The sequence below is a fragment of the Hippocampus comes genome, unplaced genomic scaffold (assembly GCF_001891065.2).
Source record: "Hippocampus comes isolate QL1 unplaced genomic scaffold, H_comes_QL1_v1.1 scaffold119, whole genome shotgun sequence".
Taxonomy (NCBI): Eukaryota; Metazoa; Chordata; class Actinopteri; order Syngnathiformes; family Syngnathidae; genus Hippocampus; species Hippocampus comes.
Window position 1 is genome coordinate 840,312 of NW_017805494.1, and position 14,847 is coordinate 855,158.

General features: G+C 40.8%; 1 protein-coding gene across 5 annotated transcripts in view; it reads right to left on the bottom strand.

Moving 5' to 3' along the window:
- tiprl (TIP41, TOR signaling pathway regulator-like (S. cerevisiae)) overlaps positions 1-14,847 on the bottom strand; it is a 24,760-nt gene that overhangs the window by 690 nt on the left and 9,223 nt on the right. For 4 of the 5 annotated variants that reach the window (XM_019876246.1, XM_019876247.1, XM_019876244.1 and 1 more), the window contains 5 exons: positions 9,623-9,802; positions 7,074-7,173; positions 4,860-4,991; positions 2,857-2,952; positions 1,846-1,908 (listed from right to left, as the gene is read on the bottom strand). In XM_019876246.1, the coding sequence (XP_019731805.1) occupies positions 1,846-1,908; positions 2,857-2,952; positions 4,860-4,991; positions 7,074-7,173; positions 9,623-9,802 (571 nt within the window). The remainder of the gene's footprint in view (positions 1-1,845; positions 1,909-2,856; positions 2,953-4,859; positions 4,992-7,073; positions 7,174-9,622; positions 9,803-14,847) is intronic. The other variant, XM_019876245.1, reaches the window with a different exon arrangement.

The window sequence follows — 14,847 nt, forward strand, 5'->3', positions numbered from 1 at the left end:
AACAATAGTTACCGGTAGCGTGTCGTTTCCGTGGCGGCATTTTAACGGTACCGAAAAATAGGTTAACCGTTAAAGTCACCGCACACGACTTGACTGTGTGATCAACGCGATTTCACTGTGCCTCTATGTGTGTTTGTGGTGTGGTGTGTGAGTGTGTTACTTCTAATTTTCTTTCGTTTTGTTTTGTTTTCAGTGTTGGGGGGAACGCAGCAGATAACGTTACGTGCGCATGCGGGTTGCTATTCTAGTCCGCAAACTGAGGAATCGCGCGGATGAAAGTTTGAGATGGCGGCGAAAAAAACTCACCAAGGTCTACTAATTACGACATTTAAGAAATGGGAATGCCAGTTTGATTTTTCGTATGAATCGTCCAAAGGGCATATCACTAAACTCACCTGGGATGTATGCACAGAACACGAGAGCGAGATACGACGAGAGGCACGATTACGAGGCAAGTTGGTCATTAGATTTGTAGGCTAATCGTTATGAAAAATATTATGAAACAGTATTGGTTATTCTATAATTTACTGGTTGTAGCATGGTACCTTTATGAATAAAACATTCGTCACAAGGTGTAGTAATGCTAATGTTAACTGTTGGTAGAACTAATGATGACGTGTGATAAATTTGAAGGTTGTTTGAAAAAAATGCCGACCGTAAAGTTTTTTTTCGAGGTAGAAATTGTCGGTCGGTCGGGTTACCGGAAACACACTACTTTTTTTTTCTACGCCTAATATTTTGAGTTGACTTGAAAAATCATTTTCCAAACTTAAGGGAACAGTGGGACCCCTACAGTGGAAATAATGTGCAAGGTGCAAAATTTTGTAATGGGCACAGGATGTTTAAATGGCAAAGAAGCTCTTATGTCATTTGGGTTGGTGGTGGATAGGAGTGTTTAAGTGTGACATATGTCCACTTTATGAGGAACTACCGTATTTTCCGGACTTTGTGAAAAGCTGTTGCCATAGTAACACGTCATTCGCCAAGAAAACACTACTTTTAAGGGTCTAAACATGCACAAAAACTCATGAAACATCAGGCCTGGCAAAATGATCAAAATGAATTTCTGTCTGCAGTCTGCGTTGATACACGTATTATCAGAGTAAATCCACCTCCTGCCCCCCAGCATTTGGAAAACACAAATGTTGCTAACATAACTTAGTCGCAAAAGGGCAGGTTTCAATGTTAACAGTGGCCACCACGTGACAGTGTCGGACCACCTGAAGTGCACTAATGGCCAGTGCTAGTTCTGTAGGGGCCACCACAGTTTGGCCTGTGGTGGCCCAACACAGAACCACATCGGGGTTGAAAAGTCACCAAATATAGTGAAAATAATCAAAATCAAACATCGACATAAAACCAGCATTTTCAAAATAAAAGCACCATACAGTGTGCACTTCATTTGGACTACAAAAACATAGTGAGAGACTGTCAGACTATGGAGCGGGGCCGGATGTGACCTGCAGGACCTAGCTGCCCAGGTCTGATGTGGAACATGCTTGAGACCAAGGGTGTCAAACACATTTTGTCGCGGGCCAAATTTTAATTTCAATTTCCCTTGGAGGGCCGTGATGACTGAAATCATATTAAGAAGCCAAGAATAAGGATTTGTTCACCTATTGTTCAAGTTACTGTAATGAGGAGTTTGGTAAGAAGAAAATACTTACAGTATCATTCTTATATATTACAAATGAGAATTAAAAATTTTGGTAGCGATTTTAGGAAATGTCATGAAAGTTGACATCTTTGCTTTTTGTGGGCCACATAAAATGATGTGGCAGGCCAGATCTGGCCCCCGGGCCTTGAATTTGACACCTGTGCTTTAGATTGTTGTACAAAGTTTACCTTCAATTCAGCTATGTTACTTTCCCTTGTGCAGAACTCTCTTAACATGTATTTCTGTCCAGCCTGGAAGCAAAAGAAATCACAAATTGTCTTCAAGTGTTTCAAAAATTAGACAACTAAATAAATACATCCATCCATCCATTTTCTGAACCGCTTTTCTTCTCACAAGGGTCGCGGAGGGTGCTGGAGCCTATCCTAGCTGTCTTCGGGCAGGAGGCGGGGGACACCCTGAACCGGTTGCCAGCCCTAAGGTTGCATTGTACGGGCACTGCGCACAATATATCGGCAGGCCTTCTGCAGCATTATTAGTTGCAAACCATGACAGAGGATTCCATCCATGCAGCAATATAGTTGGAATGTTTTCGGATAGGATTACATCCATGTACTCATATATTTTGAATCGAACATTTTCATAAACAACAGTCAGAGTTATTGGTTGTCACACCCACCTTTTGCAAACCCTTATCACAAGCAAAACGGTTGAGAAAAGAGTGCTTGTAACACCAGCGTGAAATGTATTTGCTTTGCGAGAACGAAACTGGTCCATTTATGTCCCTTATTCTTTCTTTCTTTCTTTTTTTTTTTTTGGGCACTCAAACAATTGTTTGCCTGAATGTGAACAATGCATCGCTGCACAGCGCTGAGGCATTTCACCGAACAACTCAATGGCAAAGAGCAGTTAACGGGACAATAAACAATGCAACAATGGCTGACTGCCGACTCTTTGAATGACGTCACTCGCTGGAGATTGCCGAACAAGAGCATTTTTGTGATGAAGAGTGTTTCTATGGGTCTGACTATGAACCTGGGTGGTTGCGTTAAAACAAAAAAAAGTATGCTACTTTTATAGTTTTATCTGTAAGTATTACTCAAAAGATGGTTGGCCTAGTTTACTTCACACTTGCCCTTTAAATGGATCACCTAATTTCCCATTGTGTTAGTACTTTTTTGGTCAAAAAGATGTGGTGCATGCCACTGCATTTTCTTTAGCCATATATCCTGTCAACTTACCTCATGATACAGGCGTGTGTCATTTATTCTGATCAGGACACCATCCACTCGCAGGAAAAAACGCAGCAATGTGAAGAAACTGGTGGGCATCACTCTCTGCATGGCATGGCATCACATCACATCCACACAGGCACACACAAAATAGTGTCAATTTAAGAAAATAGAGTGCAAAAGAAAAAGTGATGAAAAATAGTCTGCACATTTTTTACCAAGGCTGAAAACCGATTGGGTGGGGGACAATATCACTTCTACCTTTGCCATGATGTGCTGAACACAACACACACAATGATTCTAAGCATATCTGACCACCAACCATAGTTCAACTTGAGATACTTTAGCATTCTCAGGTCAGTTATGAGACACAGTCCCCCAAGATCTAGAGTCTAGATCTTGGGGGAGAGTCTGCATTCAAGACTGAGTCCAGATTCTAGACTGCTTCCTGCTTGACTCAGATCCAGTTAAGCAGAAGCCAACAAACGAATGGTCGACAGATATACTATGGATAGCTACACTATGATTGTAGTTTTGTCACAAGGAAATAACCTCATGAAATTTGAAAAAGAGATTGAGAGCAACTATGGGGTGTTGGCGCTGTTGCTTTAAGGGCACAAAAAAAAAAAATAAAAAGGAACAATAGCATAAAAATCTGGTGATTATATTATACATTTATCATCATTAGATTAGATTTTTCACAATATAATCGGTGTCATGATATTAAAAGCAGCATGCGTCCATCAAAGAAGATTGCTTTTCGCCCACTTCAAGGGAATACGGTATCGTCAACTACATAGACGTCATGTCATTGTCGCACATCATAAATTAAGTGTTTGCGTCAAGATTGCCCAACCAATTGATCGTTGTCGACCAGTAGTCCGTGGACTGGTCCCATGTCGACCGCGCATTATTATAATATTTTTGTCTTAGTGTACATGTCACCCCAAGAATCAGTCTTGCGTCCACAAAAAAAGTATTAAAAATAAATAAATAAATAAAGTAGAACACCTTTAACCAATTTATTTAGTGGCACATGACCTGCGTCACAGGAAGTTGTTAGCGGTCAGCAGTCTGCAATTGCAGCGAGTAATCAGAGCTATTTTTTGTTTATTCTCATTGTTGTTGGCCTGCAATGCACAGATGGCATTGGCAAAGAAAGGGAATCGGGATTCGCAGGAGGAGCATTTTAAAACAGTACATGCGAGGTACGATATAGTGATGTTTCTGCGCTTGGCACGCGACAAAACTGCATCCTAGCCTCCCTGTGTCAGGTCTCACTAAAGTAGACAGTGATTTCCTTTGTATACACTTTGCCCGTACAAGTCTTGAATATTTATTTTTCTGTTTCGTTCATGTCAGGGCTGTTGCTCATCAAGGAATGCGTGTGTGTGTGTGTGCATATGCGGAGGTGTGTGGATGTGCACGTGCGAGAACGGGTCTATCGTACGATGTTGGCTGCTTGAAAAGTAGATCTTCGGTCAAAAAAGGTTGGGCACCCCTGGTCTACATGGCGACATTACTAGTATCATCAGAAATGTCTGCTTTGTTTTTTGTTTCAACGGGGAAAATATTAATGTTAAGATATAATGTCAAAAGTCGGATGGAGGACCTGCCCGTTCAGACTGCGGTCGCATTGCAAAAATTCGATAAGTACCCAATCCAGGACCACATACGAAACTGGCCCAACTTGGATTTGAAAAAAAAAAATCGTTATTGACTCGCTCAGACCGTCAGAAGGAAAAAAACAGATAAAGGTCGTATAAAAATTCAATCTGGGTCAGATTTGCCTGCAGTGTGACGCGAGCCTTTGATCTTTAAAAAAAAAAAAAAAAAAAAAAAAATTAAAAAAAAGGAGTTCCAATGCCATTGAGCTTTTTGTTTCTTTTGAGGTTTTTTTTTACACAATATCATGAACTTTTATACAGTTCCGTGAGCTTTTTTATATTGCTAACCTCCCCAGAATATTGTGATAATCATCGTAACGTGAAGCGTATCAAGACAGCACTTACAATTTTAACACTTATCATTGAGACCCCATGGTCATGCAGCTCATCCTCAAAGAGTAGGACCTCGTCAAAGAACACAATCTGTTCACGGGCCCTCAGCTTCTCCAAGTTAATTCTTTCTGTCGTCTCAGCCACCTTGAAAATCAGCAAGAGAGAAACAGACACAGGTAGTAGCATAAAATCTTAAGATTGACAATAACAGACAGAGAGACTCCTGTACTGGGTTCAATTCCAGCTCCGGCCTCCCTGTGTGGAGTTTGCGTGTTCTCCCCGGGCCTGCGTGGGTTTTCTCCGGGTACTCCGGTTTCCTCCCACATTCCAAAAACATGCATTTAACACTCTAAATTGTCCCTAGGTGTGAGCGTGGATGGTTATTCGTCTCTGTGATTGGCTGGCAGCCTTATTATTATTATTATTATTATTATTATTATTATTATTATTATTATTATTATTCAGGGGGTCCCCCGCCTACTGCCCGAAGACAGCTGGGATAGGCTCCAGCACCCCCCGCAACCCTAGTGAGGATAAAGCGGTTCGGAAAATGAATGAATGAATAGGGCCATGTAGGTGTGGGATTTTTCTCCCTGAATAATAAAAACATTGGTTTAGAAACTGCATTGCTTGTTTTCTTGTGCTGCCTTAAACTAATATTTAAATTTGTTTAAAACGTTGAGTGCAAGCAAAAAGATAAATCAGGAAGTAGGCTTTTAAACTTTTACAACATTGTAAATGAAGTGTATAATGAGCAAAACCTGTGTATGACTTCTTTGGATGCCTTCTTTTTCACCATTGATTTGCTTTGTTCACTTAAGTTTCTTGACTCGTTATCTCCCTGCCAAACAGAGTGATCACTTGTCACTTATTGCCTCTGATTGTCCATGGCCAAAAACTGTCTGATGTATAGTGTGTCTGTCTACGTGTCTAATGTGCCAACGTAACATTTATGTACAAATAGCTGTTAATAAATGCACTATAACACTGCCACTCAGGCGCTGTGTTCTCCCGTCTAGAGCATTTCTCATCATGTTAGCATTAAGCCAGCAGACTTTTTTTTTTTTTTTTTTTTTTTAATTTGACAATAAACTTCAATTGTGAGTGGCACGAAACCGCTGGAAGCTTCTTAGAGTTAAAGGAATTGCTTACAAGCTCTCAAATTGCTGCTTGTTCTTACAAAGTGAGTTAAACCTACTGCTACAGTGCTTGTAAGGGAGGCGTAGGTGGACTTATTTATTAAATATAACACCCCATTCCTGAGCTCTGCTACTGTGGAGAGGGTTTTTTCAACAGCTGGTGACATCCTCCGGCCAAAGAGGAGAATTTTGGGGTGGGACTGGTGGGAGATAAGGACGGAAGCGACTTAAAAGGATGAGGACGGACAGGGACGGAGGACAATTAGTTCAGGAACAAGGACTGAGAGACAATGACGGAACGAGTCGTGGACCGAGGACAGACCGGAAAAATACGGTAAAGTGCCCATCTCTTGTTTTGATTGCTTTACAGCAGTTCAGAATCATTCTACCGCTTTCATCTCATTGTCAGTTTTGTTTGGGTAGAGAACGGAAAACATTCAGTTCAACATCACTTGTTGAAAGGACCATTTTTCTAAATTCTAAGGTGCTTTCATGCCCACCACCTTTTCCAGCTACTCCCCTCAGGCAAGCGCTACCGATCCATATGCACCAAAACCAGCAGACATTCAAACAGCTTCTTCCCTCTCGCCATTATCTCCCGAAACAGTAACTCAAATCTATAGTGGCTCTTTGCGTTTTTGCACAGCCATGTGGGACAGTATTACCGCGCTGATCACTGTAGCCCCAGCTGTCGAAATGCTTGAACAATTGTCATTGATCAATATTCCACAGCACCAGACACTTTGAAGCGCTAAAGAACCTTCTGTACAATTGCACACTTAAACGTTGTTCTCCAAATACTACAACTGGTCACTTTAAAAATGGTACAGTAATTATCTGCACCAACTGCACAACCGTCATAGTATTGTATTGCACCACTGATCACTTTACCTCTGCTTGATGACTCTGCACATTGTCTCACAGCTGTCATTGGGTGGGACTACTGCACAACGGTACCCTTATTTTACGGAAATAATACTAGTGTAGCCTGTACTACCGGAGACAAATTCTTTGTGTGTTTCTACATACTTGGCCAATAAAGATGATTCTGATGTTCCAGTCCATATTAGATATGCTATTAACCCACCTTGAGCTGCATTTCCTCTCCTATTAGGGTGCCCCGGTAATCTGTGGTGAATGTCCAGTCGTATGGTCTCGCCACCTCTTGAGGGTGTTCAGAAGCAACTCTGGAAGAAAATCAAAAGTATTTTTCTCAGTTTTTCCTGAGAGTTGCATGTCCTGTTTTTGTTGTTCCTTAAGTTTTGGTTTATGTTTAATTTCAAGAAACACCCTTTCATAATGACAAGATAAGTAAATAAAGACTTTACTTTTAACATATGACAGTAAAAAGTAAAAAACAAATCAACAGCCAAAAAAATAAAATAAAGTAAATAAATTAAATAAAATAGCTAAAAAGGGCTCTTGCAAACTGGGCCCCTTTGGGGTACTTGCATACTGGAATTAGATGTATTTATTTATTTTTAAGGCACAATAAACCTCTAACATACACTTTTTTTGCAACAGTGTTAGACGGAATAAAAAGCTATGTTTTACGATACATCTTGAATATCTTTGGATAAAACACCTACAGTTTCATGACAAGATAAAATCAAGTTTTTCAAAATGTGACATCTATAAAATGCCAAAATTTAAAAAAAAATCAACATAGCGGATTTCCTGATAATTGTTTCATTGTATAAACACTCGACTTTCAAAAAATAGGCCCTGCCTCCCAGTGGCAGATGCTGCTCTGTCAAGAAAATTATCTGTGACCTTGTCATACCAACAAGGCGTCTTTTCCAGGGACTTAACTCGTGTCCTATAACTACAGCAACTACAGAACAATAAAACCCACCAGAAATAAAAGATTAATTTGTCGCCAGTCGTTTTCAACAAAGAGAGTGTCGCTAAAATGATTAGAAGAAGTCAGATGATTCAACTCAGAACAGAATGAGAATTGAAAAATGTTCCCGCGGATGCCTCCACCAAAAGATGAAAAGATGAAATGATGAGCGAAATGATCATTTCGCTATCAATCAAAAAGAGATTCAGCCTCAGACAGATCATCCAATCATGCAGAGAAGCTGAGCGTCCAGGCCAGCCCATAAACGCCCACTGTCTATAGATTCCCAGTGACGCTGAGCGTCCGATGGGCGGGACAAATCCAGCATTTATCCAATGACTCGTCTCGTTTCAATGCATTGGCAAAACATACACTGAACTCTCTCGACGCCCAGCGTCCGCGCTGTAGACGCGCAGCGTCCACACAGTTTAAAGCACAGTGAAGTTGCGGGAATGAATGAGAAGAGAGTCGCGTCGTAACCAGTAACAAGAAGCTGATTCGGAACAAAAGGTGAGCGCATTGTAGCGCATATTTAGTCAATGACATGTACACACAATTGTATGTACACACATTTATTTGATCACTTATTTTTTGACATTTTAGGGGAAGCTGAGCTTCCCTAGCAGTCCGAGAGCAATCGCCTCTGCAAATTATACAATACATAGTTCAGTATTGTATAATAACTGTAAAAAAAATAAAGCTGACTATCCAGTATCAAGTACAACTTTATTGTCAAATGTGCTGTCTGTGAAACAGACAGCATGTTTGAAATTTCTTCCCTCTCACATTTTTTTCCTTTTTTTTTTTTTTTTTTTTTTTTTATGGGGTGGGGCGGAGCGGTGACCCACGTCCAGGAGAGGGATAACAATGTACATATTTTGAATCCAATATCAGAGGTCTTTCACCTAATCTTTGTATGGTCCCTCACCTTGGACCTGTTTGCCATGGGTGACCCCGCAAGGGGCATAAAGCCCCAGCCAACTTCGCTCATAGGATCATTGGGACACACAAACCACCACAGTAATTTGACAGATCATGGAGGGCTTAGCTTTATTTACTCTTTAAAATTTCCAAGAAAGGTAGAAATTCTAAACTGACTTTAAACGATCTTTTATCATGAAAATATACCACTTATTTTTAGTAAACATTTCTTGCAAAACAATTTCTTGCTTTCAAGAAGCAATTTTTATTCTTTTTTCTTTTCCAGTTTTCAGACCTGTTACCGTCTTAACAGGACTAGCTTTATAAATTAGTTTTCAGAAGTTTAGTCAAGGGAATTTTGCTCACCTCACTGGCAGATTATTTTGGTTTCACAAAAATTAGTCACTGTGACAACTTTGATTCATAAGAGGCCGTGGGTGTGCAACACCGGTTCCATTTGATTTGTCAAATACAGTCAAGCATCACTAGTAGTTATCTTGGATTGGTGAAACAGAGTCATGCGACTCTGAAAAACAAAGAGCACTCTCGCTCTGAGATTAATGAAATAAAAGTAGCAAGCGGAATGTCGCTCTTAGTAACAGAGTAAAGTATTGTTCCTCATAATAATACTCAAAAGTAAAATTATGTGGCTTGAAAGCTACTTTAACAACAAGCACAATTCTTCCCTACAAAAATTAAGCATTTTAGTTTCTGCCACTGCATATTTTAGAGCGAAGATGGCTCTGGTGACTTTGGGCGTGAGGTGGACTGGTTGCCAATCAATCACCGGGCTAATACAGACAAACAACCTTTTACGCACATTCACACCTATTTGAAAAATTGGAGTCCATGCTATGCTGCGATTGTCTTGCCTGCTCTCCTGCCATTGTTGAGCACAAGCCACTTGGACAGTGTCATCTGTGTTGTGGATTCTCTTCAGGGCATCAATGGCATTGAATTCAATTCCAAAGCCATCACAGTGTTGGATACGCAGGATGTTGTCCCCAAATAACATTTCTGGGAGGGCGGGCAAATTCAACTCTTCTGTTAGTCTGCAAAGGAAAAAATAAAATACATTTCAACTGAAAGGACAGGATTAAAAAAAAAAAAAAAAAATGCTGTGAAGTCTTCTTCATCTCGGGTGACACATTTCTATCTGCGACAGGAGGAGCCAAGTTATCATATACTTGTAAATTCCACGCTGAGCTTTTTGATCAGTGTTTTTTTCTACTATTAAACCATATACTTTGTACCGTATTTTCCGCACTAAAAGGCGCACTGGATTATGAGGTGCACCTTCAATGAATGGTCTATTTTTTTTCATATATTGGACGCACTGGATTATATAACGCAATCTACAATGCATCCACTAGATGGAGGTACACTCCTTGCTTTCGACTCGAGAGGCGTTCATGACCGCCTCCGAAAAACGTAAATTAACGATTACAGTCCTTCAATGAAACTCCGAAAATTGAAAATAATGCATAAATACAGAAAATCAAGCAAGGAAATCACAAAATAAATTCTATAGCCCCCCCCCCTTGGCATTTCCTTGAGCGTAGCGCCAAAAGAACGATCAGATGTTAGTTAAATGTTGGAGACTGGACTGGTCTCAGAAGTTTTTATTTGTTCCTTTGTTGTGTTTTCACAAACGAGGAAATCACAAAATAAATTCTCTAGGGGGGCTAGAGAATTTATTTTGTGATTTCCTTGCTTGATGTTATCTTTTGATGCATTATTTGTAATTTTCGTAGTTTCATTGAAGGAATCGTTAATTTACGTTTTTCGGAGGCGGTCATGAACGCCTCTCGAGTCGAACGGAAGAAGAGAAGGCATGGAGACGGACAAAGACGTACCTGTATTTGTCGAGACTGTGAAAACCATTAATAAAGTGTGTTTTTAAAAAAACAACACCACAGCTCTCCTTTTTTCAGAGCTGCAACAAAAATATTTAATAAAGCAGTGACACAGTTCACTGAACCAACAGCAAGTTATAACATTGTAAGCATGTCTCCAGCAAGGAGCCATTTTGGGGTCGACAAATTACCATAATGACCATACACAAGGTGCTTTTAAGAAAATGGAAGACTTTTTGGTGCGCCCTATAGTACGGAAAATACAGTACATTAAACCAGACTGCTTTGTTACCAAACAGCATACCAAATTGACCAAAAATAAATCACGCATTGCCCCTAGGGCATAAAAGGGCGTGGGGTGGTGGATCACAAAAAAAAAAAAAAAAAAATCTAACTCGTAAAAAATCCTAATAATAATAGGAATAACAACAGTATATAATATTTATAATTACGGTTTGAAAAGTATAAGTTAAAAAATTAATGTAGGTTTATTCATGCAAAAACAGATTAATCTCCTGTGCGGACCTCGCATCAGTCTAGCTTTAGTGTCCGCCACCCGTCTCTCTCTTACATTCCCTTGTAGTTTGTTCCATTTTGTTTTGGCAGGAGTTTATTTTGGGATATCTGGACATGCCGTCGAAAAATCAAGAGTCGGGGGCGGGAAAGAGGAAAACAAAAAAAAATGATAGTGAGATGATGCTCGTGCATCACTTGCAGCTAAGACAATGTTTTAAATAATTGTGTTTATTTTGTTACAGCCATGTTTCGATGACAAGTCAAGTCCAGCTTTATTGTCAAATATGCTCTGTGTGCAACATACAGCACAGATGTAATTACTTTCCTCTCTCAACCACAGAGCAAACATGGAGTTCATTGAAACACACACAGCTAAAAATAAGGGCCGCAAACTCAACTGCATAAAAATACATAAAGACATAAATATATAAATATAAACAAATAAAACAACAAATAGCAAACAACAAACAACCAAGGGCACTTGTGATTACTGCAGGTTAAAGCTTAGGTAGTGAATTGTTTAAGTGCAATAATCGGATGTCAGAGGCAGGAGGCAGGGGTAGGGGGGTGGGTAGTGCGGGCAGAACAGGGAGGTAGTTGAGTCTCCTGACCGCCTGGTGCAAAAAACTGTTCTTGAGCCTGCTGGTTCGAGCACAGAGACATCGCAGTCTCCCACCCGACGGAAGCAGGTCGAAGAGGCTGCGATCTGGATGGTTTTGCGGGCCAGATGAGAGTTGTAGATGTCCACAAGTGGGGGAAGAGAGACACCAACGATCTTCTCAGCTGCTCTCACAATGCGCTGCAGACTCCTTCGGCAGGACACGGTGCAAGCGCCGTACCACATGGTGATGCAGCTGGTCAGGATGCTCTTAATGGTGCCTCTACAGCAGTGTTTTTCAATCTTTTTCGAGCCAAGGCACATTTCTTTCATTGAAAAAAAATCCTGCGGCACACCACTCCCTGAAAATGTGAAAAAAGCTTATTTTAACAATTAAGTGTTGTATTGTTACTATTGGCGCTTTTTTTTTTAACATTGAAAAACATGATTATCACACATTGAATAGGAATCAAATCAACCTCAATCCAATATTTGGTGCATTCATTTTAATGGCAAGTAAATTATAGTCAATTAGAGCTTCAACTTGCTCCGAGTCTGATTTTTTTTCTGTGTGACAGCCGGTTCATTTTTTCACGTGTCGCTTGCGGTAGTCCAGCTTCCATTTAGTCCAAATTTCTCCATCGGAAAATTCGCTTTAACTTTAACTTTGCTGCATGTTTTGCAGAGCATAACTTTCTCACTCGAAAAAGAAAATATCTCACCTAGTTTCACTGCTTGATCTTCTATTTGCATATACTCCGACAGCCATTCCAACTTAAAAGAACCGCAGTTCATTCTTATTTTGGTATGGGGAGTCACATTCACTGCCCGGTCGTTTCGCCATGATGAAGGATTAGCATTAGCGTCACTTATCACCGCCGCACTGTTATTGTTATGGAGCAGAGAACAAGCGCAAGTACTGTCAACGCTGTGATTGGCTGCATAGTGTCATTGCATCGTATCGTGTGATTGGCTGGACACCTGTCACTCACTGAATTACACAGCAAATTGATATCGAAAAAAAGTTATATATCAAATTCATTTGCAGTATGTTCACTGCGCTGGATAGGTTTTCTTGTGCGCTGAGTCACACTCACCGTGACTGGGCGGTAATCATTGTAGCTGGAGGGAGACGACTTCATCGGGACCTGGATGATGGTGGTGGCTTTGAGGCATGTGGGGACAACAGCCTGGTTCAATGAGGTGTTGGAAGATGTCGGTGAAGACATCTGTGTGCTCCTCAGCACAGTCTCTCAGGACACGACCAGGGATGTTGTCAGGGCCTGCCGCTTTCCGTGCGTTTGTCCCTCTGAGGGATCGCCTCACGCTATCCCAGGAAAGCGTCAGCAACTGGTCGCCAGGAGGAGGTGGGGTCTTCTGTGCTGGGGTGTTATTGTCTACCTCAAAGCGGGCGAAGAATTCATTCAGGTTGTTCAGCAGAGAGCTGGAGCTGTCACAGGTCTGCAGAGAGGACTTATAGTCCGTGATGGTATGGATACCCCACCACAGGTTCCTGGTGTCTTAGATGTGATTGAAATGGTCTGCGATCCTCCTGGAGTATTGTCTCTTGGCCAATCTCATGCCTCGTGACAGGTTGGCCCTGGCAGTCCTTAGACCCACCATGTCCTCAGCTCTGAAGGCAGTGCCCTCAGGAGCCTGCGGACCTCACCTATCAGCCATGGCTTCTGATTGGCCCACAATTAACACAGCCATGTATTAGGTGCACTTCAGTAATGCGATAATGAGAAAAACCTGGTTTACATGGTTCAAGTGTTCGATTTCTTTCCAAATCCATGACATAAAACTCCTGGTCTCAGTATTGTTAATACAAGCTGGCCAAAAACAAACCTACATGCTATGCTATGTAAATTAAATGGATGTTACGAGACAAAGTTGTTTTATATGCAACAACTAGCAGACAATCAGGCAGGCGCTAGCTGTATCGATTTCTCCCTGACATATTCATTGTTCATATTCACTGTTTTCACATTACGTCCAGAATATTTTTATCTTGCCCTATCAGTCCTTGTCTATAAAGTAGAATACTGGAATTTTCATGTACCTGTTTTTTTAAATATGGGTCTACATAATAACAAAATGTAGAAAATGTTTGTACCATGGTTCACAGCTATATTTCACTGGAGAAACCATGGATATTTTGTCTTGTACTTCTGAATACACGATCAATGCTTCAATATGTTCAAGGAGGAACTCAAGGCCAAGTAAAAGTTTCAGATGATCAACCATGTTAATAGTAGTGGCATTATTTTTTATTTATTTATTTATTCTTATTCTTAGTGTTTCATAAAGGCTTATTAATATTCTGTCACGGTTCTGTTTTTGGTCTGGCCAGCAGGTGGCATGAGCGGACTTCTGGGTGCACACCTGCTGCCAATCCATTCATTATGGGTCTTGGTATTTAAGGACTGTTCCGCGGGTCACCTGTTGTCGGAGTATTGTTTATGCCTTGCTGTTTCCATGCTCATAGACCAGGGGTGGGCAAACTTTTTAGCTCGGGGGCCACATTGATTTCTAAATTTGACAGGTGGGCCGGGTCAGCACAAGATATGGTACATATAAAAAAACCTATATGTTGACAGTCCATACCAAACATCAACAGAATAAAAGCATTCAAGTATTACCATAGTTTTTTTCATGAGAACAGTGAGATAACTATGGTATATGTCCGGTATGAACGTCCAAGTACGGTATGTTAACAACATACATTGGCGACAACACAAGCAACAAAGTGAAACAATATATTGTCCAAAAACTGCGGCATACAGTACAGGTACAGTATATGAGAAAATATAACAAAGGTAGGACTATTTGCTCCAAAATGAGACGAGTAAAAGACCTGGTGGCTTTCTTTCCACTCACTCACTGTCTCGAACTCGACCTCCCCTCGATCACCACACAAGAAAGCGTTGCTCAGCTGATGTCGTGCTTCGAACTTTTGAAGCCAGCCACAGGACGCTCCGAAGTATTCAATGCCCATAGTTAGCGTTATGGAACTCGCTTTCTCTCTTATTAGCGGTCCAGTTTGCGAAAAGTTTTTAGCACGATAACAGTCAAACCATTCCAGGACATGTTCATTTACTCGAGCCGCAAGCAATTAACTCTGAGC